At 42.4% G+C, this 26,500-nt stretch overlaps 2 protein-coding genes and 1 long non-coding RNA gene across 7 annotated transcripts; 1 reads left to right on the plus strand and 2 right to left on the minus strand.

Moving 5' to 3' along the window:
* Nucleotides 1–1,494: 1,494 nt before the first annotated feature.
* lrrc34 (leucine rich repeat containing 34) lies at nt 1,495–9,173 on the plus strand (the record flags this gene model as incomplete). Of its 5 annotated transcripts, XR_014278705.1 has the most annotated exons (12): nt 1,498–1,601; nt 4,607–4,713; nt 4,799–4,863; nt 4,952–5,038; nt 5,286–5,414; nt 5,491–5,586; nt 5,657–5,811; nt 5,894–6,049; nt 6,693–6,819; nt 6,904–7,042; nt 7,660–8,043; nt 9,063–9,132. XR_014278705.1 is itself a non-coding variant. In XM_082545760.1 (11 exons), the coding sequence occupies 11 exons, from the start codon at nt 1,510–1,512 to the stop codon at nt 9,101–9,103; spliced, it is 1,194 nt and encodes a 397-aa protein (XP_082401886.1). In that variant the 3' UTR covers nt 9,104–9,173. The 5 variants fall into 5 exon arrangements, 4 of the variants coding, with proteins under 4 accessions (XP_082401885.1, XP_082401886.1, XP_082401883.1 ...); XM_082545760.1 differs by lacking the exon at nt 7,660–8,043 and having other exon boundaries at nt 9,063–9,173; XM_082545757.1 differs by lacking the exon at nt 9,063–9,132 and having other exon boundaries at nt 7,660–8,327.
* An 812-nt stretch (nt 9,174–9,985) lies between these two features.
* LOC309713855 lies at nt 9,986–18,674 on the minus strand. The gene is made up of 3 exons (XR_014278706.1): nt 16,773–18,674; nt 10,426–10,528; nt 9,986–10,245 (listed from the first exon to the last, which is right to left on the minus strand). It is a non-coding gene; the product is annotated as an uncharacterized lncRNA (long non-coding RNA).
* A 1,272-nt stretch (nt 18,675–19,946) lies between these two features.
* Nucleotides 19,947–26,320, minus strand: lrrc31 (leucine rich repeat containing 31). The gene is given in 11 exon segments (XM_082545756.1): nt 19,947–20,912; nt 21,186–21,341; nt 21,484–21,648; nt 21,727–21,751; nt 21,753–21,895; nt 22,003–22,185; nt 22,778–22,942; nt 23,151–23,318; nt 23,533–23,676; nt 24,288–24,485; nt 26,014–26,320. Coding segments are annotated over 11 exon segments (1,857 nt in total). The 5' UTR covers nt 26,135–26,320; the 3' UTR covers nt 19,947–20,523.
* Between the last annotated feature and the right edge of the window lie 180 nt (nt 26,321–26,500).

The raw sequence follows: 26,500 nt of genomic DNA on the forward strand, positions 1-26,500 counted from the left end.
TGATGGAGTAACGCTTGTAAAGAATAACTCTGATACAGTACAACTCCGTTTTAATAGTTAGCGTAGTGAATAGGAGCTTTGGTATCACAAGATGTAACATCTTTATTTATCAAGCAATAAATGTTCCACCCTGCAGTGACATGTGATAATGGTGGCTTCATTGATGTAATAGAGGCTCTTTTTATTCTTCTTTTTTCTTTTTTAAGTAAATCAGTTGTTTCAGTGTGAAAAATGCATTTCTATTAACATGACTGTAGCTGTTTGTTTATTTCATTTGGTTTTTTTGTTTTAGGTAAAATGTCTGCATTACTTGTACAAATTTGTGAATTACATATACAAGTTCACTACTGTATGAAAAATGTACAACAGCAGCAGGAAAATAAAGACCGACAAAAAAGGGACAATCGGACTGCTGTTTGTCAGTTTATTATGACATTTTTACTTTTTTGTTCTTTATGTCACTGCAGATGTTTTTGTTGTTTTTCTCAAGCAGAACCACCTGTTTAGAGGATGTAATTTGATTTATAATCTAATCAGTATGTTCTGAAAGCATCCACATTGCAATAAAACACAGTTACTGAGCAAAGTGTCTAGAACTCAGTGGATACTATTTAAGGAACTGCAGTTTCTTGTCATAAATAAATGTAATACTTATGATTGGTAATATATAAATAACAAGTCTCCGATCAATTAAAAGTATTTTAGGAGTGAGGAAATAACTGGAATTGCTCAAAAATACTGTCTAGCAAAATAATGCAAATAATTTAGATTATACATTATATTCAGTGATTTTAAAATATTTCATGTAGCTTCTTAAAAACCACAGAACACTGACTTAAAGACAAACTGAGGACAATCCTTTAAAGGATTAATTTTTTTAAAGTTTTATCGCAATATATTTCATATTTTAAAATACAAAAAATAGACTAAAGCTCAAAATTTGTTTCAATTCTTTTTGACTATTGACTTTTATTAATTTGTGTTCTTGTAAATGCATCCATTTTGTTTCCTAAAACAATTTATTTTCTTTTACATTTCACTAACTGATCATAAAGATAAAAGCTGTAATTAAGTGTTTTGCCATTGATATTTCTTCTTAAAACGTTTTCTCTTAAATTTGAATTTGTGTTCTCCTGAATTTAAAATTGAAACTAATAAATTGGAAATATTCTTTTCTCTTAGAATGTTTATTTCTTGTTAATTAGCCACTTTTTCTTTTGATTTTCTATTATTTTTATGATTTTAAACTCAAAAGCTGAAGTTTTTTTCTTTTAATTCCACTCACATTCACCCATAATCTTTTTTTTTATTACATACTGTAATTGTTTACTGAGATGCAAACCTACACGTTCATTTATTGTATTTCTTTAATACATTAACGTTTATCTTCTGTCAAAAATCCACCTTACGTTAAAATTTCCCTCCCGTTACTTGTTTGTACCTCCGCGGCTGCCGTCCCTCGTGTTGCCATAGCGACTCAAACAGTATCTAGTGATGGCGGCCCAAAGCATGTCAGAGCTTTATAAAGCTGTGCGCACTGAGAGAAAGGTAAAAGTGAATCCGTACGTTTCGCAGTCATTGAAGAAGACGCCGTTAACGGGGTAAGCGTTTACACTCTAAACTCCAATGTAACTTTAGGGCACCAAAAATGAAGATTTTAGTGGTTACAGTTACCGTTTTAAAAGGTGGTATTTAGAATACAGTGCCTTTGTTGAAATAAATGGATTACACTGCGGTACTTTCCTGTTTCATATTGTCGCAGGTCAGGACTGTTTAGGTTTTGTTTGACAGCTACGTTCTGTAGTTCCAGGCGGCAGCGTTACGGTTGCCATGGTTACAGGGTGACGCTCTCTCTCTGCGTGTTTCCTGGGTGAGAGAGCGCCTTTTTGTTGTTGTTGTGCTAAGCTAATAGGCAGAATGCAGAATGTAGCTTCATGGGCAGTGTAGTCCGTGCTGCAGGGAGAATGGACTGCCATACCCGTTATGTGTCTGTGAGCGAGGGAGGGAGAAAAAGGAAAAGTACGAGCTGTCATCGAGGAAAAACGGGAGCTGGAAGCATGTAAATATAATAATAACCACTGCTGCCAGGAAGAGTGCCTGACGAGCCCAGTTGTAAGTACGCTATTAAGACTCGACTGTACACTGTGTTCGTGTTTTCCTCCGAAACAATAAGTTCCGTTGGAGCAGTCTTTCAACGCCTCTCTCTGTCTCTGGCTAACAAAGTTCACCCACACAACAAAGTAAAGCTAGTTTTAGGCTACGAGCCCCACACGGACCCCGCCGTATTAGTCAGAGGTCCCTTTACTACGGATTCGGAGCCGCGGACCGTCAGTAACAGTAATAAATCACAGCAATAGTACATTCGCGTAGTTTTAAACAGCATATATTAAGTAATCCAAAGTATTCAGAATACGTTACTCTCATCGAGTAACGTAACGGATTACGTTACAGAATACATTTTGGGGCATGTATTCTGTAATCTGTAATGGAATACATTTTTAAAAGTAACCTTCCCAACACTGTATGTATGTATGTATGTATACATATATATATATATATAAAACACCCAGCACGCCCCTGCGGGCGGTTTATCCTTCAAGCTCGGGTCCTCTACCAGAGGCCTGGGAGCTTGAGGGTCCTGCGCAGTACCTTAGCTGTTCCCAGGACTGCGCTCTTCTGGACAGAGATCTCCGATGTTATTCCCAGGATCTGCTGGAGCCACTCGCCTAGCTTGGGAGTCACCGCACCTAGTGCTCCGATTACCACTGGGACCACCGTTACCTTCACCCTCCACATCCTCTCGAGCTCTTCTCTGAGCCCTTGGTATTTCTCCAGCTTCTCGTGTTCCTTCTTCCTGATATTGCTGTCATTCGGAACCGCTACATCGATCACTACGGCCGTCTTCTTCTGTTTGTCTACCACCACTATGTCCGGTTGGTTAGCCACCACCATTTTGTCCGTCTGTATCTGGAAGTCCCACAGGATCTTAGCTCGGTCATTCTCCACCACCCTTGGGGGCGTCTCCCATTTTGACCTCGGGACTTCCAGGTTATACTCGGCACAGATGTTCCTGTACACTATGCCGGCCACTTGGTTGTGGCGTTCCATTTATGCCTTGCCTGCTAGCATCTTGCACCCTGCTGTTATGTGCTGGATTGTCTCTGGGGCATCTTTACACAGCCTGCACCTGGGGTCTTGCCTGGTGTGATAGACCCCAGCCTCTATGGATCTTGTGCTCAGAGCTTGTTCTTGTGCTGCCATGATTAGTGCCTCTGTGCTGTCTTTCAGTCCAGCTTTGTCCAGCCACTGGTAGGATTTCTGGATATCAGCCACCCCCTCTATCTGCCGGTGGTACATACCGTGCAGGGGCCTGTCCTTCCATGATGGTTCCTCGTCTCCCTCCTCTTTCTTGGGTTTCTGCTGCCTGAGGTATTCACTGAGAACTCGGTCAGTTGGGGCCATCTTCCCAATGTATTCTTGGATGTTCGTTGTCTCATCCTGGACTGTGGTGCTGACACTCACCAGTCCCCGGCCCCCTTCCTTCCGCTTAGCGTACAGCCTCAGGGTGCTGGACTTGGGGTGAAACCCTCCATGCATGGTAAGGAGCTTTCTTGTCTTTATGTCAGTGGCTTCTATCTCCTCCTTTGGCCAGCCTATTACCCCAGCAGGGTACCTGATCACGGGCAGGGCGTACGTGTTGATGGCCCGGATCTTGTTCTTACCATTCAGCTGACTCCTCAGGACTTGCCTGACCCTCTGCAGGTACTTGGTGGTTGCAGCCTTTCTAGCGGCCTCTTCATGGTTCCCATTTGCCTGCGGGATCCCCAGGTACTTGTAACTGTCCTCTATGTCTGCAATGTTGCCTTCTGGTAGTTCAATCCCCTCAGTTCTGACTACCTTCCCTCTCTTTGTTACCATCCGACTACACTTCTCCAGTCCGAACGACATTCCAATGTCATTGCTGTATAGCCTGGTAGTGTGGATCAGTGAATCGATGTCTCGTTCACTCTTGGCATACAGCTTGATGTCATCCATGTACAGGAGGTGGCTGACAACTGCTCCGTTTCGTAGTCGGTATCCGTAGCCAGTCTTGTTAATGATCTCACTGAGGGGGTTCAGGCCTATGCAGAACAGCAGTGGGGACAGAGCATCTCCTTGGTAGATCCCGCACTTGATGGTGACTTGTGCTATGGGCTTGGAGTTGGCCTCTAGTGTTGTACGCCACATCCCCATTGAGTTCCTGATGAAGGCTCTTAGGGTCCCATTGATCTTGTACAATTCTAGGCATTCCAGTATCCAGCTGTGGGGCATTGAGTCATAGGCCTTCTTGTAATCAATCCAGGCAGTGCACAGGTTGGTCAGTCTTGAGACTGCAAGACCAGACATATATATATATATATATATATATATATATATATATATATATATATATATATATATATATATATATATATATATATAGGGAGAGAGAGAGAGATTTATAGATTTCAAATTTTCAACTAAACTGAGTGTGACAACCCTGGTTTAAAGATGTGTGTTTTTTCCAATGCATTTTCCATATAAACATTGATTCTCTGCTGGCATGGAAAACTTGTCTGTGTGGCAGGAAGTTCACCCTAAAACTTCCAGGAAATGTCAGACAGGTTCAGAGACTCAGTGACGACGACGTCCTCGCTCTCTGTAAATGTCTCCAACATAACAAGTGTGTTACAGGTGAGCTGGTGGATTCACGTCAACTGATTCAGACAAGGTGTGTTTAACTGTCTTTAACTACGTGTGTGTGTGTGTGAGTGACCAGGTCTTGATCTGAGGTACAACAACATAACAAATGAAGGAGTTGAACACCTTGCTAAGCTCCTGCAAGTAGGTAACAAAATGCAATGGGTGGATCATTTTCTGTAAGTAAAATGTTTCATGTTTGATGTATTTCGTGTTTGTTTTCTCTGAGCAGGAGGAGAAATCATCTCTGAGTTGTTTGGATTTAATGTTTAATGACATCCAGGCCAATGGAGCTCAAGTCCTCGCCAGCAGCCTGCAGGTTTAACACTTAATATGTTCTCATATAAACTTTATTCTTACTCTTCCTTTAGGAATTAGGTGCTTAACCCCCCACCCCCACGCCCCATGAACTAAAATGAGCTCGATCCTGGCCAGACTCCTCTTCACTCATGAGATCCTTTTAGATTTTAGCAGAATTCATTTACAGTTGGATTTTCATTCCTTTTAATGTGGCTCCAACGTTTCTAATGTGGAAGCCACGTCCCCGCCTGTCGTTCTCTCTGCAGGGTAACAGCACCCTGCTCTCTCTCAGGCTGTCAGGTAACAAGATCGGGAGAGGAGGAGGTTTGGAACTGGCCAGCATGCTGCAGGAGAACTGCGCGCTGCAGGAGCTGGAAGTGGCCGACTGCGACCTGGTAGATGGGCTTCAGTTTTTAAAAAGGTTTGGTGCTGACATCATTCTGTTTCTGAGAGTTTTCTCGATCCCTACAGGACACCAGCAGTATTATAGCGCTCATCATCATGCTGAAGAAAAACAAGGCTCTTTGCTCTGTCGATATCAGCCGCCCGCTGCTCTTCAGCCATCAGGTGCAAACACACACCAGGTATAAAACTCAATGGGAGGCAGACTGATCTGAGCCAGCTCTTTGTGTCTCAGGAGGAGTGGGCAGTGCACTGCTCTAAGATGCTGGCAGTGAATAGCAGCCTGATGGAGCTCCACCTGGGGAGGATGGGGATGACCGACACTGGGATAGAGCAGCTCACTGAAGGCCTGGGGCGGAACAACAGCCTGCGCTACCTGGACCTGTGCAGGTAGGAAACGAGTCGAGCAGCCAGCAGAGGGCACATTTCCTCCTCTTCATACCATACATTTGTCTTTCTTGGATTTCTGTAGCAACCGTGTGACCCGTGACGGTGCGTTTCATCTCGCCATGATGCTGAAGCAGAACAGGGCCCTGGAGATTTTAGATCTGTCATCCAATCAGATTGGAGATGGTGGAGCTGGGTACCTGAGCAAAGCCATCACCTGTCCGCGCAGCACCCTCAAAGAGTGAGTCCTGCATCAACCCCAGAATCAACCACACTCTTTTGGTAAAGAGGTTGCCCAGTTTTGATACACATGGAGGTTTGCAGCAGAGACAGAATCATGTTTTCTGCTTATTTTAATGACATTTTAATGACTTTAGAAACCAGAAGCCTGATTGTTTGTTTTTTACATTGAGACAAAGTTTACACAGAAGGACTATATAGGGTCTTTTTTAAAGTGACTTTCAGGGATTTAGGATCTCTGAAGAAAAACTATCAATTTTTATTACTTAGAGATTTTTCAACATCTAACAAGGACAGACGAGGACAAAGTTAAATTGACCTGATTTTTGCATAACTTTAAGAATTTGAATGTGAAGAGAAGAAAAGATCCATGAACGTAATGATTCAAAGGGTTCAAATATCTTTGAATGTTTGTGTTTCAATATATTTTTCGGACTGAGGAAAATAGAAAAAAGGTTAAGTATTCTGAAGAGCGTAAGATTATGAAAAAACTAGAGATATGAAATATCCAGATTTTAGAGGCCCAGAGAGGTGAAGAGCAAAGCAGCAAACAGAGAAAGCTTTGTAAAGTAAACAGTTTTAGCTTCATCCTTTTTTAATCCTTTAATCTTGACCTGTTATCACCAACCTGCGCTCTGTGCAAGGCTGTCTGTGTGCAGAAACAACATCACATCAGAGGGTTTGCTGTTGTTGGCTCAGGCTGTGAAATCCAGCTCGACTCTGACTCACATGTACATCTGGGGAAACCACCTGGAGGACCCCGTATGCCAGGTACAGCCCTCAGATGTCTGTTTCATCTTCTCCTCTAACATCCCATCACCCCTCTGACAGATAGACGCTCCCTCCCTGCTTCAGGCCTTCAAGGAGCTGATATCCAGCGGCCGGCTGCATCCAGAACAGACAGATGTAAGCCCCTATGAGGTGGATGGTCACGTGTTCCTCGCTGAGGTCTTCCAGAGTTTGAGGAAACCAGTTTACAACATCGACTGTAATGGTACAGATGTGCCTACAAAGACTGCTGCAAGCCCTGATTCCACCGCACATCATGGACAACTAAAAGATTATTTAAACTGCAAAGATTTAAGTTTATGAAAGTATTTTGTTTGTTCATCACAAACACAATTAGTGGCAATCATTTCTAATATTTTAAGACATTGACTTCTACTACACCTCCTGAAATAATTACATCCATAAACAGACATGCTTGTTGCAGAAGAGAAATGTTCAATGTGTTGTGTGATCTTTCTCAGCAAGCAATATTTTATATTTTAATAAATCTGTTTGAGCAGAGTTTCTGTTGATGCTTAAAAAGCCTTAAAGAGTGCTGAAGTCATTCACAGCAAAAGATTCTTAACCCTCTACTCTACATGTCCATAAGAAACATGTCAGGTTGCTCGTTCAATGCAGTTCTGCCATAAAAGTAGGGATAGGGTCCTATTCATGTGTACATGGTGATCCTGTCAGGGTCCTTGGGGAGTATGAGGTCCCTGTACAGCCGGGGAGAAGTCGGACCTCTTCTTTCTTTGTCATAGACTCTGTTTCTGGTTTTTATGGACACATTCTAGCGATACCAGGTTGTTGAGGGTCTCCACTGTGGTTGTCTTTTTGCAGGCTTCGTGTCAGCTTCATCAGGTGGCGACCTCCAGGGTATACTGGGACAGTATCTGATCTATGTTCCTACCTTCACTTATGGTTACAAGCTCTGGGTACTGACCAAAACAATGACATCACATATAAAACAATGAAAATGGGTTTCCTCTGATGGGTAACTGGGCTCTTTCTTAAAGGTAGGGTGAGCAGCTTGATCGACCAGAGTGAATTCGAGTTACTGCTCTGCCACATTCAAAAGAACCAGTTCTTTGGTTCAAGCATCTGACAAAGGCTTCTGCTGGGAGGAGTGTTTTGGGCATGTCCTACCAGTTGGAGGCCCAGAACAGACTCGCAGGAGGGATTACATCTATTGGCTAGCATGAGAACGCCTTCGCGTTCCCCTGGGTAAGCTGGCAGATTGGGCCCAGACTGCTTGGCAAGAAAGAGAGGGAGAGAAATAGAGGGGGAAGGAGACGGTGAGAAAGGGAGGAAGAAAAAAAGAAAAACAAACAAAACACCTGGATCACCTGTATGGAGAAGAAAAAAAACAGAAGAGAAAACAAACAAAAAAGAGCAACATAATAAATACAGCACCATCACAATAAACTAGCTAACAGTAGATAACAGTAGATACTAAATATTAAATGTTATTGTGCAGCATGTAAGATTGACAGCGCACAATGTGCTTTGAGGCAGCAGCCAAGAAAGGTGTAGTTTGTGTCTGTGAACACCCGTGTGTACACCTGTGTGCATACCTGTGTGCATCAGTACGCATGTATTCCAAAAGTTTCTCCACATAATGATCTGCTAGGGAGTGTGGGGAGCCATAGCCCCGTCCCCCAGGGCATGAAGCGGGCATGGAGGAGATCCAGGCCAGACCCAAGGAGGACCACCGGGGGGTAACCGTGCCACCCTCCTGGGAAGAGCTGAGGAGAGGCCCAAACGAGGGGTCACCCAGCAGCCATGGAGCAGAGGCCAGAGTGGGTTACAGTGACGTGCCCGTGGGGTGCCCTGAGGCCTCTGGGCCTCAGGGCACCCCACCCCAGACCCTGGAGATGTAACCCTTCTCTCTGGGGTGGAGGCAAGCAGACCGCCCCCTTATCTGCAGTAGCAGGGAGGCTCTGCATCCCAGATTCAATGTTTATTCTGTCAATTTATAGTTTAAAGTCACCGAGTGTCAGACGCTGGTCCCACCTTTCATGGTGACATCACCAAAGACAGCCCCGCCTACCTCAGAGCCTCCCCTGTCATGTATTGATCGTGATGATTATGACACCAAGCGTAACGAAGAATGTAAAAGTCTACGACCAGAATGTTTAAATACTTTCTAATTATTAATGAATATAATATTATTATATTAATAATATAATGAATATTATATTCATTATTAATGAATATATTATTATTATTTTTTTTTTTTCCAGTGCAGAGGAATGGCAACAAAAGGAAAGACTTCACTGAGTGAAAAAGGATGAAGATCCAATGCAGCTGGTTTCAGGAGATAATGAAAAAGCCTGAACACCTTCTCTACAAAAACAGGGTGAGTTTAATGTTGTGATTGATTAAGTCTTTGAAGATTTGTGTGTTACTTTAATTATAAAGTACTTATATTTTAACTGAACTTACAGCTCCACCTTCAATACTGTCATCCCACACAAACTCACTCACAAGCTGTTAACACTCGGCCTGCACCCCACCCTCTGTGACTGGCTACATGACTTTTTGACTGGCAGGCCCCAGACCATCAGGATCGGCAACAGGACTTCAGCCCGCATTAGGAAACAGACATCTGAGGGGTGTACCTGGCATACGGGCTCCTCCAGGTGATTTCCCCAGATGTACATGTGAGTCAGAGTCGAGCTGGATTTCTCAGCCTGAGCCAACAACAGCAGACCCTCTGATGTGATGTTGTTTCCGCACACAGACAGCCTTGCACAGAGCGCAGGTTGGTGACAGCAGGTCAAGATTAAAGGATTAAAAAAGGATGAAGCTAAAACTGTTTACTTTACAAAGCTTTCTCTGTTTGCTGCTTTGCTCTTCACCTCTCTGGGTCTCTAAAATCTGGATATTTCATATCTGTAGTTTTTAGTAATTATAATAATGTGGCTATATTTTCTTCTCTAGTGATGTAAACGTTACCAAGCTGGATAAAATCTGCTCATTTTTGTTATCAGGGACCTAAAAATCCTTATTATAGGAGAAATTATTCCCACTTCCTGGTGCTTTGATTCTCTAAAGCAGTGGTGGGGACCTCCACAGACTTGCAGCTACAGCAAGTTTTTATTTTTCGATAAATCACAGAGTGATGGAGCTGTAAAGGCAGGTTTCATCACAGCAGAGGATTTCATTTAATGTGCATTCTTTAGGTTTATATCTGCAACCAGAACTACTCAGACTGCATTGTGAGGCGGCTGTGCACGACCTGCATTTATGTTAAATTAAAGTACTTCATGCGAGCGTGATTTCCCTGTGCGGATATGAATGAAACGCTGTACCGGTGTCCAGCACTGGGGGCCAGTTCCTGATGTCCATCGTGGCCATGGCCTCTTTGGAGCGCAGCAGCTTACAGATGACGGCGGTGGTCATCACACACGCCGAGTGACTCACCTGCACAATTAGAAAGAGAAAGACAGAAGAAGAAATTAAGCTCCCCTTTTTCCCCAGAGGAGATCAGAAGTCATTCAGAGCCATACGAGTCTGCAATTAGCTGGGAGCGAGAGCTTGAGCCCTGGAGGTCTGACTGAAAGAGAAACCGCATCGGTTTAACAGACAAATTAAGAGTCTCACCTCTGACCTCTTAACAGTGGGCAGGGTGGTGGAGATGTTCTGAGGGTGAGGCGGTCCTGTGTGGTCTGAGCTCTCCACTGCAAACCTCGGACAGGAACAGAAACTGCAAGACAGACATAAACACTTCTTTTACACACACTTTGATGGCCTAACCTCTGTGTTTTTTACATTCATGTGTTTACGTGTGATGTACATGACTATTGTGCATCTGGCTCAGTGTTTGATATTGTAAAGCAAAGTCAATAACAGCAAAAATTTAATATTTTACTTTTTATTTCTGTCGCCCTCCTGCATCAATCCCAGAATCACCCACACCCTTTACCACATTTGCTTACTTTAGAGACTCCAGACACCAGGAAGTGGGAGAAATTTCTCTTATAATAAGATACGGTAATCTTTCTGACAATAGGTGAGATTGCTTTTAAATATGGAAACGGGGATAGTCACAAGAAGTTTGAGAGGCACAACTCAGACAGAAGAGCAGACAGAGAAAAGCCATGTGGATAGGAGCTACTCTCCCGAGCTAAGGTTAGCCACAGAGGGCATGGATGCAGACGAGCCCAGCCTCCTGAACATCCCGAAAGAGCTTCGTGACTTTAGGAAACACAACAACAAACAATATGCACATATTAGACGAGGGTTAAGAAGAGTTGATGCTAGAATGGAAGAGGCAGAGGGGCGATTCGACGAGACTGAGACGGTGCTACAGTTGTTTATTTTATTCATAAACTTCACTATTTCATTAATTATTTCATGGTTTCTTTGCATCTTCATCTGTAGCAGCGGTCTCCAACCTTTTTTGCGCCACGGACCGGTTTATGCCCGACAATATTTTCACGGACCGGCCTTTAAGGTGTCACGGATAAATACAACAAAATAAAACTAGTACCGGTACCGAAAAAAAGAAGATTTATTCATAACACATGTGAAAAGACCAAGGAAAACCGAGTTAACGACCAAAACGATAACAAAATAACGCTGAAAACCGATAAAAACCTTGAAAACCATACATTTCACACCTGAGACTCTACTCTCGCGGCCCGGTACCAAACGACTCACGGACCGGTACCGGTCCGAGGCCCGGGGGTTGGGGACCGCTGATCTGTAGCACTTACACATCGGTGTATGTTCCTTGTGTTTGCTTACATTAAAATACCAGCACTAATGACCAGAGCATACAAATGCAGCTTTTCATATTTGACAATATATTTTGAAAGCACAAGACAAATCACAAACAGTTTTCAATGTAGGTTTGGTTTTTTATTTTGTTTTATTTTTCAGTTCTTGATTTGATGGTGATGTGATGCTATATTACATGTTTTTAAGATTCAGCTGAATTTAATATTTGTAATATAGCATCGAATTCTTATATAGTTCTATATTGTGTATTTTGTTGTACAGTTATTTTATTTTCAACTTTAATTTATATATTTATCTTTATCTTATTCTTCCCAGTTAAATTTACCCTTCATTCTAATTTGTGTTGTACAGTTATTTCATTTTTAACCTTAATTTATATTTTATTCCTTCCTAGTTAAATTTACCCTTTTTAATTTTTCATATTTATTTCCTATCTTATTCATAGCCTTTTCCTTTTTTGTTTTCTTTAGGTCACGAGCAGTTGTCCAAGCATTTCACTACATATCGTACTGTGTATGACTGTGTACGTGACAAATAAAATTTGAATTTGAATTTGAATCACAACCGTCTCCTCAAGTTGCTTTATACTGTAAGATAGAGACCCTACAGTAGCAGCAAGAAAACCCCAAATATTAATAATCCCTTATGAGCAAGCACTTGGCGACAGTGGGGAGGAAAAACTACCTGTAACAGGCAGAAACCTCCGGCAGAACCAGGCTCAGAAGGGACGGCCATCTGCCTCGGCCGGTGGGGGGTGATGGTAACGATAATACGAGGAGACACGATGAAGAATATTTCTCAGTCTAATTAAAGTCGAATGAAATAGTTTTAAAATAAAATATACCTCAGATGTTAACTCTGAGGCCAGACTGCTTTAAGATTTTAAAAGAGGTATTTGAAAAAAATCAAGATGACAATTTAGTCATCAGTACTGCCTTTAAAGCAGCAGCTGAACGGCTTCTTCAAAGCTTTTAACACTGCTGAAAAAAACCTGGCAAGTTTGGATTTCTTTGGAGGATTCACGAAGCCACCGAGATTCATTGCTATGTGCATCAGAATAGTGTCGTCAAAAGATGAATCTTCTGATATCATTACATTGAAGAACTTGTCTGCAGATCCAAACTCCTCGATAAGGCCTTTAGCTGTGGCCTTGACTAATTTATTCATGTTATTATTAAGAATTTTTAGGTATTCGGTGCATCTATCTTCAGAAAGTACCAAATCTGTCAGATGGTTGACAACTAAGTCTATTTTTCCTCGATCCAGAAGATTTCTGGCATTTTTGTGCAATTTGTGTTTTATTCTCATGACCAGAGAAACGCTAAATTGATTTGAAATTAGCCAATCATCAGGTGACACTGATGTTTCTGACAGTTCTTCCTCTGGGTTTTCAGAGGTTGCTGGCTAACTTTGACCCTCTGTGGGTCCAGAGTGAGACACTAATGCCTGATCACCAATATTCATTGCTAGGTGCTTCAGAATAGTGTCGTCAAAAGATGAATCTTCTGACAACATTACATCGAAGAGCTTGTCTGCAGATCCAAACTCCTTGATAAGACCTTCAGCTGTGGCCTTGACTAATTCAACCCTGTTCATTTTAAGAATTTCCAGGGATTCGGTGCATCTCATTTCAGAAAGTACCAAATCTGTCAGATGGTTGATAACTAACTCTAATTTTTCTGGATCCAGAAGATTTCTGGTATTTTTTTGCAAATTTTGTGCGATTCTTGTGGCTAGAAGAGTACTAAATTGATTGGCAATGAGCTTAGCATGAATTGACACTGATGTTTCTGACAGCTCTTCCTCTGGGTTTTCAGAGGCTGCTGGCTGACTTTGACCCTCTGTGGGTTCAGAGTGAGACACTAATGCCTGATCACCAATATTCATTGCTAGGTGCTTCAGAATAGTGTCGTCAAAAGATGAATCTTCTGATATTACATCGAAGAACTTGTCTGCAGATCCAAACTCCTTGATAAGACCTTCAGCTGTGGCCTTGACTAATTCAACCCTGTTAATTTTAAGAATTTCCAGGGATTCGGTGCATCTCACTTCAGAAAGTACCAAATCTATCAGATGGTTTATAGCCAAGTCTAATTTTTTTGGATCCAGAAGATTTCTGGTATTTTTGTGCAAATTTTGTGTGATTCTTGTGGCTAGAAGAGTACTAAATTGATTGGCAACAAGTTTAGCATGAATTGACACTGATGTTTCTGACAGCTCTTCCTCTGGGTTTTCAGAGGTTGCTGGCTGACTTTGACCCTCTGTGGGTTCAGAGTGAGACACTAATGCCTGATCACCAATATTCATTGCTAGGTGCTTCAGAATAGTGTCGTCAAAAGATGAATCTTCTGATATTACATCGAAGAACTTGTCTGCAGATCCAAACTCCTTGATAAGACCTTCAGCTGTGGCCTTGACTAATTCAACCCTGTTCATTTTAAGAATTTCCAGGGATTCGGTGCATCTCATTTCAGAAAGTACCAAATCTGTCAGATGGTTGATAACTAACTCAAATTTTTCTGGATCCAGAAGATTTCTGGTATTTTTTTGCAAATTTTGTGCGATTCTTGTGGCTAGAAGAGTACTAAATTGATTGGCAATGAGCTTAGCATGAATTGACACTGATGTTTCTGACAGCTCTTCCTCTGGGTTTTCAGAGGCTGCTGGCTGACTTTGACCCTCTGTGGGTTCAGAGTGAGACACTAATGCCTGATCACCAATATTCATTGCTAGGTGCTTCAGAATAGTGTCGTCAAAAGATGAATCTTCTGACAACATTACATCGAAGAGCTTGTCTGCAGATCCAAACTCCTTGATAAGACCTTCAGCTGTGGCCTTGACTAATTCAACCCTGTTCATTTTAAGAATTTCCAGGTTTTCTGTGCATCTCACTTCAGAAAGTACCAAATCTATCAGATGGTTGATAGCCAAGTCTAATTTCTTTGGATCCAGAAGATTTCTGGTATTTTTGTGCAAATTTTGTGCGATTCTTGTGGCTAGAAGAGTACTAAATTGATTGGCAATGAGCTTAGCGTGAATTGACACTGATGTTTCTGACAGCTCTTCCTCTGGGTTTTCAGAGGTTGCTGGCTGACTTTGACCCTCTGTGGGGTCAGTGTCAGAGACTGATGCCTGATCACTGCTTGTATTTGAAACCAGGTCCGGGTCTTCTGCACTCACACAAACTGGCTGATTGGTGAGATCAGTAACTGGACTTGACTGTGATGTAAACAGTCTGTCGCTTGTTTCACCAGCATCTGCTCCAATCATAACTTCTTCCTTTGATGGGGTCAGCACTCTTACTATATCTTCCACGGCACCAGAAATGTTGTCATTTATAATAGTTTGGGTTAAAGTTTCATTCTCCAACCAGAAAAGAAGGTTTTGTAAGAACCTTTCCACTGAATCTTCTACGAGCACATATGGCACCTCAGGAGCAGAGGGTACATTACAGTTACCCTGTGAAGTCTTAGAGAAGTCAGACTCTGAGAGACTTTTACCCATTTGCATCGTGGGGGCTGGATATGTTGACTCGACATGGTCGTACACATTTTCTGTCAACTCCCTTGAAAACATCTCCTTACTTGTCAGGTCAAGGTTTCCTGCCTGGGTTAATTTACTAAACAGCCTATTCATAAGTGGCATAAATTGACTGAAGTTGAGCGGAGAAGAACTTTTAACTGTGGTTTCTAAGGCTGGTGATTTTCTGGGAACTTCTGAGGGATTCATGTGTTCGCTTTTCCTGGAGTCAGCTCTTTCACTCTCAGGGGAGGTTGCCTGTTGTCTCTGAAAGGTCAAAAATCCTTTGCTTTTCTTCAAATGATCTTTCAGCTCACTGTTCATTTTTTCAAATTCTATTTTAGCAAACCTGAAGAAGTGTTGTTTTACTTCATCTGGTTTTATAATTAGGGCGCATGATGCAAAAAAGTCTTTCACCTTTTTGATCACCAGGTCCACGTCAAAAGCAGGCTTGGGTGAGCTACACTTCTCACTTAATGTGATATCTTCTGCATCAGGATACTGAATGTTTGCAATTAACACATTTACAATGTCAACTGCAGCTTTATCTGCATGATCTTCATCATGTAAATAATTCAGATTGTTGAGGATTGTTTCAACATCACTTTGAGCTTTCTCCTCAGCTTCTGCAAACTCATCACTTTCTTTTTCCTCCACAGGTTGCAGTTCTATGTGACAGTCCTGGTCATCTTTACTTATCTCTCTGTCTGTACTCCACCTCATGAGAGCCATACTTATTTCTTTAATTGTTCCCATCTCAGAGAGCTTGGATTCAAGACTCTCATCACTTGAACTAAAGGAAGTGGGTAAAGCCCCCCTCATGCACAGGCCGCTCAGCTTACCTTTATATTTCTTCAGACATGAGAAAGCATGAGAAACCATGCATCTGAGGTTTTTTATGTTTGTTATTTTTCTGGTGACATAAATAGAATCCGGGTTTTCTGGGACTAGAACCCAACCCGAGTTGACTTTATTTGAGATCTCCTCCTCAATCATCTGTGTCAGCGCCACAGCGCTTTCACACTCCTCATGGGTGACATGAAGAGCAGCAGCAAAGCTGGTTGAGAGAGAGTCTCCCAATACGGGGCTTATTTTTGTCACGGCTATCCTAAGGTATGTCTGGGATGATGCATCATTTAATTGGTCCTGACCTCCTAGAAGTAACGTTTTTATGGTGCTTGCACTAACTGACTGAATGACATCAGTAATCATATCAGCCAGTGCTACTTGGACATCAGAGTCCCAGATCCCATTTTCTATCAAGCGCCACTGTAATCCAGAGAGCCTATCGAAACACCCGCTGATAGCAGGTGAAAAAGGCTCTGAATTAATGCGGGTAGGGGTTCTAACACTGGATACAGACATTGTCAATGACCTAATTTCGCTACAATTACTTTGGAAATCCGTTTTCAGAAAGCTTTCAGAAAGGGAAGATCGCGGTCTGTACATTTAACGCACGACAACTAAAATGCAAGATTCAGGTCCCGCTGTTTCACCCCTATTTATAGACTCGAGTGGAGGTCACGTGCTGCAAGATCAAAGGCACGTACTGTGACATCAAAGCAGAAAGGAACTGAGCTGTGTGACGTCATGCCGCGAGCGTTCACCTACATGCACGTGCACACGTGAGCGATCACTAATAAATCACAGACGCATCAACGTCGGTGTTGTCAAACTTTCAATCATACCTGCAGCCAGTTCTTTGAAGCTCTCAAATGGGTTGAATGGCGGCTGTTTTCCACCATCATCGCAGAGCATTCCTCCAGCAGGTCCAACGCCTGATTCAACAAAACCCGCGACTCCGGCAGCTGTGCTCCGAAGCAGTTTGCTAATGTGATGCTAACTAGCTAATGTGATGCTAACTAGCTAAAGAATCCTAACAGGTACTTAAAAAACAAAGGGGACGAAGGAGGAGGAGGAGAAGTGGAGACAGCGACCTGACTGACTGGTTCATCTGAGGCTCTCAGTGGTTCCCTGTCTCAGCGAGATTCACAACACTTCTTGCAACAAACTCCCGTAACCATGGTTACAGGAGGACGCTCTGTTTGTGGCAGTCATTATCACAGTATGACTCACAAAGAGACGTTAATAAATATTAATTCATGCAATTTAAACACATTTTTTATTTTACTAATGAGGTGTATAATGGTTTAATATGGCACGACACCCTCGCTGATGTTGATGCCTAGGAATCTGAAGCAGCTGACTCTCCACCTCTGCTACTGCTGCTCTCCTGTAACCCACGATGAGCTCCTTGGTTTTGTTGATGTTAAGCACCAGGTTGTTGTCACGGCACCGTGATGTCACGCCCCTCACCTCTGTCCTGCATGACGTCTCATCTCCATCAGAAATGCATTCAATGAGAAGATTAGACTTTATTGATCGACGGCAGGAAAATTTGTGCGTTACCTCAGCTCAGGTAGAGATAGCAGAAGAAAATCCAAAAATCCAAATAAAATATAAACAACTACAAAATAAATAAGATAATACACTATATACAACAGTAGCATACACAGTATGTGACTATGGATAGAGTGTTGTGGAAATGCAAGAAATACATTTAATTATTCTTACATTACTATTACTATTTAAGCAATAGATATCTAAAAGTATCTATAAGTATAGACATGTACTTGCACACACATCTACACACTAAATATACACATGTATACATATACATACACATATACCTGCACACCAGGTAAATGTCCAGTGACTCATGACAGCGTGATTGAGGAGTTATAGAGTCTAACTGCTGTTGGGATCAATGATCTGTGAAAGCGCTCCTTCCTGCAGTGAGGCTGTTTTGGTCTCTGACAAGGATCTGCTCAGCTCACAGACTCATGCAGAGGATGATGTGGGTTGTTCGTGATGGATGTCAGCTTTACTAGCATTTTTAGCACACGATCAAAGTTTCTGTGGATGCTTGAAAAATCTTGAAGAACGTTGAATTCACTGAAGGTTTTAAAAATAATGCTGTAATCAGTTTTGTTACAGTTGCAGTGTTGTCTTCTGCTACTGTAGGCCACAGCAGCAGCAGACGACAACACAGGTTGAGTAAGTGGGAGTGGGTGTTTTCAGACACAGAAGAACAACTTTAGATTAATCAAATAAAAATGTATTCAGTCAGCTTTCCAAATGTGAATGTTTCAGTTGTCTGTGAGTAGGAACTCAACTCTAATAAACTATAAGTTTATTTAACTATAAAAATAGTATGCTTGTTTGCAAAACGTGATGTGCTTCTGCATCTTCACAGAGTTTCTCTCAGTTTGTGGTCGAGAGTCCTCCAAATGTAAGCATCGAACCAGAGCTAGAATTTGGCTGCTTAATCTTTATTTCACTTCCTGGATGCTGTTTCTGTTTTCCATCAGGGTCGTTCTCATGCTTTCTATTCTGATGTAAAGTAACTGGAGGAAAGCAGCTCCCCAGAACAACGATTTGTCTCCAGACATTGGCCACCTCCACCATAGCAGATAACCAGGAGTGCTCCAAGGATCAGGAAACACTGGGGACTTGAAAAAAATGCAAAAATTATTTCAGATTAAAGTTAATATAAAACGTCAAACACTGTGTGCTTCCTAGTCAGTGAGATTTAAATTTGATCCCTCTTTGTTTATTGTATGTTGTATGTTTATTATTAAACATACTTCACCAATGTACGGTGCAGTTAAATGACATCAGTCAAGTACAAAACCACATATCAGACAAGCAAACCATTGAATCAACACGAATCACTTAATAATGGAAAAATAAAGGTGTGTTTGGTGTCACAGGTGATTGGAAGTCAGAGATGAGTCTGACAAAGAAGCAGAAAAACATCTCAATGAGCCATAACTAGAGGTGCATGTAACTACAGGTGCATGTATATCAAATCTTACATTGTAATGTTAAAACCAAAACCTTTTCCTAACACAGAATTTATTTTAAGTGGTAGTGCTAGTCTTTTAAGCAGAAGCATATTAAAAGCAGTCATACCAAATACTGACTTTCAAGCTTTTTAAAATTGTATAAGCTTTGTTTTTAGTATTTATACTATATTGCATGCATGTTCCCATGTTATAATAAATCAATTTTAGGTTCCTCTTGTTCCGTAACTCACAGCTTTTGTCACTACAGGAGCAAAGGGGTGTAACCCAGCTGATACCTCGGTGCTCTGATGACACCAACAGAAGTCACTCAGCCCCCGTAAACAGAGATAAACCACACAGTTTATCCCTGTGGAAAGAAAATTACCACCATGAAGCAGCCAAAAAGACAACAACAAAGTTACAGTGGGGACAGACCCTTTAGCTGTGATCAGTGTGGGAAGTCTTTTAATCAAATTAGTCACTTAAAAACACATCAGCTCATCCATGCTGGAGTTAGACCACTCAGCTGTGGCGAGTGTGGAAAGTCTCAGACTGTGACAAGCGAATCCCCTACACGACCACATAGTTCGCTCTTTCTAACAGTTCTTTATCTGGTTGCTCGTTCGTACAATACTCGGTTGCTTTTCAGCTGCAACCCCACTCACAACAACAACCTCAGGTCCCGACACGTCTTATGCAGGGGAGGCGTGATGAACTGATGGAGCTGCAGTCTGTCAGCCTCCCCTGTAGCTGCGCCACAAACCAGTCCCCGCTGCACAGACCCTATCTGGGAAACTGGTTCCAGAGCCTGAGCATTGTGTTGAAGCAGTATCTCTGATTCTGTTCTGATGTCCCGATTGTAATCAAACTGCAACGAAAAGCATTAAACCGTCTGTCAGCTGAGTTGTTGTGGCATGAATGTTCATCATGAATTGTTAAAAATTGTAGCAACAAAGTCTTTTAAGTATTTTTGTAATGGCTGAACGCAGTTTTTGCACAATTGGAAACGAGTGGGAGATGTAACAAAGGTGAATCTTTATTTAGGCTGTTGTCTGACTGCAGAATTACAAAGTCCAAGTGCAGAATGATAAAGTTCATGAGATTAAAAAGCAAATTAATTCCACTGTCCTTCATAAACAGAAGACACCACCATTTAAACACAGAAAGCCAACAAAACAGGTGAAGATGATCAATGACAATGAGAGAGGAGAGGGACGTAAAACTAAACATGAAATGTTTCTGACAGTTGACCGCCAAAATAAAATGGGACATATCCGGTGTGAATATCGAACTCAACAGGGAAACAGACACAGGGATAAACCCCACGGAATAAAGACTCCAAACATGCTCAAGAACAAAAGAAGAGTATTAAACGATACCGTAAACACCTAACAAAGAGTTCAACATTGTAAAACTCAAGGTCAGTCCCAGAGGACCCGTCCCAGCTGGTCACATTGTACAAATGTTTGGACAAATTTACTTGTAATCAGAAGGTTTTTCAGACCTGATTGCGTTTTTCTTCCCTAGTGCTCTTTTGAAATCTCTCTGATGATTTTTAATTTGAGATCAGATAACTCAGGCTTTCTGCTCCCTACTCCTCAGGCTGACTCTCTTCTAGGCTCTCCTGACTGTTCCCTTTACATGCTGATGATGTGTCTTGTAAATCTGGATCCCATTCCAGCAGGACGCTCCTCTTCTTCAGACAGTACCTCAGCTGCTCTCTCTCCTGACAGTCAGCTGTCCACCTCTGCATGGCCAGTCGAGCCAGCGCCGGCATTTGAGGCAGAGCTCGGAGCAGAGCGGGCAGCCAGGCTGAGCACGGAGCAGAGGTTGAAGGTCGCAAACTGACATCCACGTCTTCCAGAGAGCCCAGACCTCCTGCTGCAAACAGACTGCACCAACCGTTGTCTCCCACCAAGCTGTTGTAGGACAGATCCAGTGCACGGAGTGAGGAGAGACAGCCCCGTCTGCACACGGCAGCTGCACAGAGGAAGAGGACCCATTGATAACTGATCACTTTATGCCTGTTCACTTGACTGTTTTGTTCACAATGTTTCTGATGGAGACAAAAATAACACCGAATAGTTTCATTGTTGTGTTTTATACGACAGCTACAGATGCTGGCAGCATGAAATAAATGAAAGAAATATCAATTTCCTTCAGGCTTTACTTGTCTTAATATACATTTATGTAGCCTAATGATCCACTACAGACCAAAAAAGAAAAAGTATAATGTCATTGTGTGTTAGTTACCCAGATGTTGCATGTCATCAGTGGTGAGCTCGCAGCTGCAAAGACGGAGCTCGCTGACGACTGATCGCTGCAGAGCATCCAGCAGGAGCGCCAAGTGACCGCCAACCACTTTACACCAGGAAATATCCACCGTGCGCAGATAGGACACCCCCAGGGCTGATGCATAAACACAAAGTTTTCACCATTTCAGGCTAGAGGGTGGAAGAGGTATTCGGGGAGAATGACTTGAAGGAAAACTTCTACAACTAAACAAGTGTGTGTGTGTGTGTGTGTGTGTGTGTGTGTGTGTGTGTGTTACCCAGAGCAGTGAAGGACTCGTTGCTCAGGTAGCAGCTGTTGAATGGCAGCCGCCTCATTTGTGTCACAGGGAGGGCGGAGACCAGCGAGTGGACCACACCTCCCACTTCCTTATTGGATGACACATCAAGCTCCGTCAGTGCAGTGAGAGAGGGCAGCACCTGGACTGAAAAACAACGAGTCACATGACTGCTGCAGCGTGCATGCGATTAGTGTCCAGCGTGTGAGATTCGTAGCAACTCACTCAGAGCCTCTAGATCATCTCGCGTAGAGGCAACACAGGTGGAGGTCGAGTCTCTCCAGGTGTGTGACGTGAGCCAGGTGAAAGGTGAGGCGGCTCAGTCCACCAGCTAGAAGTTTGTTACAGGACAGGTCCAGCTCTCCCACAGAGGGGAGGCAACGGAGTGAACCACCTGCAGGACAACCAGAGGTGTGTTTTTTTTAATTTACCCCTCCGAGACTCTTATAGGACATAAAACAAAAGTAGCAATAAAAAGGAAAAATTCAGAGATCTTTGTACCGAGAGCATCAAGGCTGTCAGGCGTTAGACCGCAGGCCTGCAGTCGAAGCGTGGTGAGGGAGGTTGCGTGAGAGAGAGAGCTGACCAATTCCCTGAAGCCACCAGTGTCCACTTCCCGTGTGAGCTGAGCATTACAAGAGACGTCCAGCACACAGAGTCTGGGCAGAGCAGCCACCATTCCTCCTGAGAGATTTATGAACAGGAAAACCTCATCCATACAAATGTATCAACGAAGAGACAGCAAAAAAACAGACAAGAACATAATAAAACACCAACTGACAGCCCTGTTAAAATGGATCCAAACTGCTGCTCCTTATGTTCTCTTCTATAATATAACTATACTATACATCTAACTAATAATGAGGTCGGTGCAGGCAAACTAATCTTCAGCCCGCTTTAGACACTCAGATTCAGTCTTTTTACCCTTGAGTCTTTATCATCTCACAGAGAGAGGATATTCCTTATATGGTCATCGTTACCTCATAAAGTAAACAGAGTTCAGATAAATTAGCTAAAGCTATCCTCTCAAGACAGAATTTTTTTCTGTGAGTTAGTTTGAAATTTCTCTGTGAGCCAGTAAATCAAGATGAATGATCAAAGCTGTAAAACTGAGGGCTTATGCGCAGTGGATGAACTGTAGGGGTGAAGCACAGCCCAATATAAGATAAAGTAGGATTATTTTGAATATAAATCATGAAAAGCTACTCTATTCTATTCTACTTGAGGAATAAAACTATGGAGCTCAAGATGTGCTCCATAGATTTGAAGTTACTACCCAGCACTGTAGCATCGGCCGCAGTGAGCTGACAGGCCACCAGGTGGAGCTCCCTCAGTGATGGGTGAAGGTTCCCCAGCAGGCCTTGCAGACCACCGCCCCCAACGCCGCTGTTCCAGGACAAATCAAGAACTTCCAGAGCAGGGATGTAGCTGAGAGCTTCACCTGCACAAAACACGGAAAAATCCAACGACATGTGATCAGACAAAAGTTTTTCTGTCAAGACAAGAGTGTGAACCATTCAGCAAAGCCTCATGGGAGCTGTAGTGAGGAAGGAAATTAAGCAAAAATAACTTGATTGCATAAAGAGATTGTTCTGTTATAGCTATAAATAAGAATAAATAAAGCAGAGTGTCTGCACTGAAGATCCCACCAAGAGCAACGACGTCTTCGCCATTTAGCCTGCAGCTGCAGAGCCTCAGCGTCCTGACCTCGCCCACGTGTTGCAGATGAGACGTCAGAGCCGTCAGGGATCCACCGATCAACTCGTTCCAGGAGATGTCCATCTCTTCCACCTGGGGGAGGAACTGCAGCAACGTTGCTGAGAAGAAACGGCAAGAAAAACATCTGTCTGCCTTTCTGCCAGCTGACGCCTTACAATGAAGTCACATTACTTTATTCAGACTTAATTTCAGATGCTCCGCCTCTTGAAATGAAGCTGCATCATTGTGTTTGTGCCTTTGGGCGTATTTTTAATGCAGTTATCTGACAGATACCATGTCTGTCTTGTGTGACAGGTATGTGCGTTTTTGTACCAAGCTCCAGGAGGTCTGTAGCCGTCAGATCACAGTGAGCCAAACTGAGGCTCCTGCTGTCGGCTTTCTTCCCGAGTCTCTTCAAGAAAACACACACTCGACCCCAGCCGACGTCCCGCTCACTCTCTGCTGACGCTGCAAAGCCTGAAACACACGATACACACCCACAGGGCTTAGCATGTCACTGTAAACTGATTTTCCACAGTAAACTGTATTTTCTTGAGCTCTGTATTTTGTTTCTGAACCTCTGATTTTATCCACCTTTTTAAAAAAAAATAAAGCAACCTCTTTACGCTTTCCTCTCTAAAAACTAGGACATGTTTGAAATACTAGGATTTTTCTTTCTTTCTCTCTTTTAAATGATCTTTTAAGTCACTTTCTCTTAAAAAGACTGCAGTACTGTGAATACAGAATGGTTGCTTCTCCTAAACAGACTGGTTCTTATACAGCTTTTCTAGTTGAGCAATTAAAGTGCGTCATTTTTTTCTTCACGTAAAGGCTTTCTATCTGACATTTACACTCCAATGGATGCAATCGGAGAGCAGCTTGGGGTTAGCATCTATCCCGAGGATATTTGGCATGCAGACCGGAGCAGTCAGGGCTCAAACCACCAACCTTCTGATTAGTAGATGTCCTGCTCTACCTTTTGACCTACAGCTGCCCCAGACTCCTGGGGCCCTCAGTGTAACCTTGAACTAAACACCCATTAAAAAAAATCTAAGTTAAAATCTCGTGCTGCTTTGAACAGTACAAACCTGAGTTCGGTCCTCTGTCCTCTTTCATCTCCGATTCTCCGTCCTCGGGGATCCCCGGCCGGTCCGAAGTCCACGACAGGAAGCGTCCTAACGGCTTCCTGTCTGAGGCCGTGCGCTTCCTGCGGATCTGACTCATGATCACATCAAGTGGGGAACCTTTCCACCTGCTGCCACTGCCGTCCCGCCCCCGCTGACCATCTAATCAATGATAGGAGGAGAGAAAAGTTTAGTCTCGTCAAAAGTCACAGTTTGACATCTGAGATTATTTAAGGGATGAGCGATGGATGGGGTTAGCTATAAATCCTGTGGTGTATGGACTGGTTCAAGCTACATACCTGTCCCTATAAAAACACTGAACTGCCTCTTCAGATACCAAATTAAATTACCAATTAAAAACAAAGAGAAATCATCATCATTACAGTGGTTTTGATTCATATGTGCATATTTACAGGTTTATTAAATTATAATCAATGTGAAAATATCTATTTATGACTTGCAGGGACAGAAGGTAGAGACTTATTCTGTTCTTCCTTATTTTCTGTCACATGTATCCTGTTCCTGTGCTAAACCTGCTGATAAAGAGGTCGGTGTGTGTAAAGTAACACCTGAGGGCCAAAAGTTCACACTGATCCAAAAACACTCAGTTTTGCACAGTTTTTTCAACTCTCTCTCTGTATGATGTAATAGAGAGGAGATATGCAGATACAGAAGCTTCACCCATTTCCAGCTTACGAGCAGGAGCCAATCAGAAGTAAGCTGACTTGAAGGGGGAGGGGTTTAATTGGTTTTGTTATAGATAGGCAATGAACTGATGCGGTTCACCAAAGCCCAGTAAAGGCTAAAGAAGGGTTATTTTGAGCTGCCAGTCATGCCAACTACTCTAGTATAGTGGAATAAAAAATTGTGCTGGAAGCAGAATTGGTCCAACTTAAAGAAGAAGTAAGAACAAGTAAAAACAGGGATACTGAAATATGCAGCGTGGTGCAGGTGTGCAAGTGTTTGAATGCACTACCCGCGTATATGAGCCTCTTCACTAAGGTTTCAGTTGCTGTCTTATTTGCTCCTTTAGGAGTCCCCACAGAGGATCTGGATATCCGCTGGTTTTACTTTAGATATGTAAGTTTAATTTGATGCTGAATTTTTTTGTAGTAGAGCTGAAGGATTATGACTTTGACTTAGTACAGAATCTACCACTGCTACTTGTTTCTATACTAAAACAGTTAATCGATACAAAAACTGCAGACACTTTTCATGCAGTGCGTGTGTAGTGGAGCACAGAGCTCACTATTTAAAAGAACACATGAATGAATATCTTTATTTTCATTGTCGCTTGAACAGCTAATTTAAAACAAACATGCTGCCTCCAACTCGTAATCCTGGGAAAGCACCTGGTTAACATAGTGTTGAAACAAGGTGTTACTATACTGCTTAGAAAAAGGCCTGAAATGGTCAGAGTACTGAGATTAAACATTAACCTGTTGGTAATTAGCTATACCTTCCTGTATTACAAGTCCTGTTAAACTAGTCAATGCTTAAAACTTTAGCATATAAAAATAACCCTGCAGTGAAATTAGAGCCATGAAAAACCTTTATTTTCAAGCTAGTTTAGGTTTTTGAATCAGCAGCAATAAAAGATGGATTCAGAGGAAGAATTATAAGCTTTCAGGATAAAAATCAGGGTTTGTAGTTTAATTGTTGATGTACTGAACAGCAGAAGTCCTCTTACCTGCAGACTCCATAATCTGAAGACAAAACACAAACAAACTATTGAAGATATATAGATATATATCGGGTGTGTTTTTATGAGTCAGTCGCGACTCGCTGACGGTCAGTTTGGAGAAAAACATAACAAGAAAAAACAAACAAACAAACGACTCTCCCTAAACTCTGCACCGAGTCTGAATCACCCCCGCAGGATCCATAAAGTCCAAGAATTCGGCGTTTTCCTCAATCACTCCTTCTACTCCTCTCTGAGCGGAGACGGAGAGACTGCCACCTGCGTGACGTCACGTCCCGTGCTCGTCAGGTGGATCAACCCGGAAGCGCGACACCACCTTCAGTAAATTGTTGCCATAGAAGCCATTAAAATGCAAATATTTATACACGGTTATAAGACCGTGGAGGTCAGTTTGAGAATATTTTGAAAATAAAACATACAATACAAAAATATAAACATTTAAAATTTTAAAAGGGAGTTTGTTCAAGTTCAAAAA

This window comes from Aulonocara stuartgranti, assembly GCF_965226115.1.
Source record: "Aulonocara stuartgranti genome assembly, chromosome: 9".
Taxonomy (NCBI): domain Eukaryota; kingdom Metazoa; phylum Chordata; class Actinopteri; order Cichliformes; family Cichlidae; genus Aulonocara; species Aulonocara stuartgranti.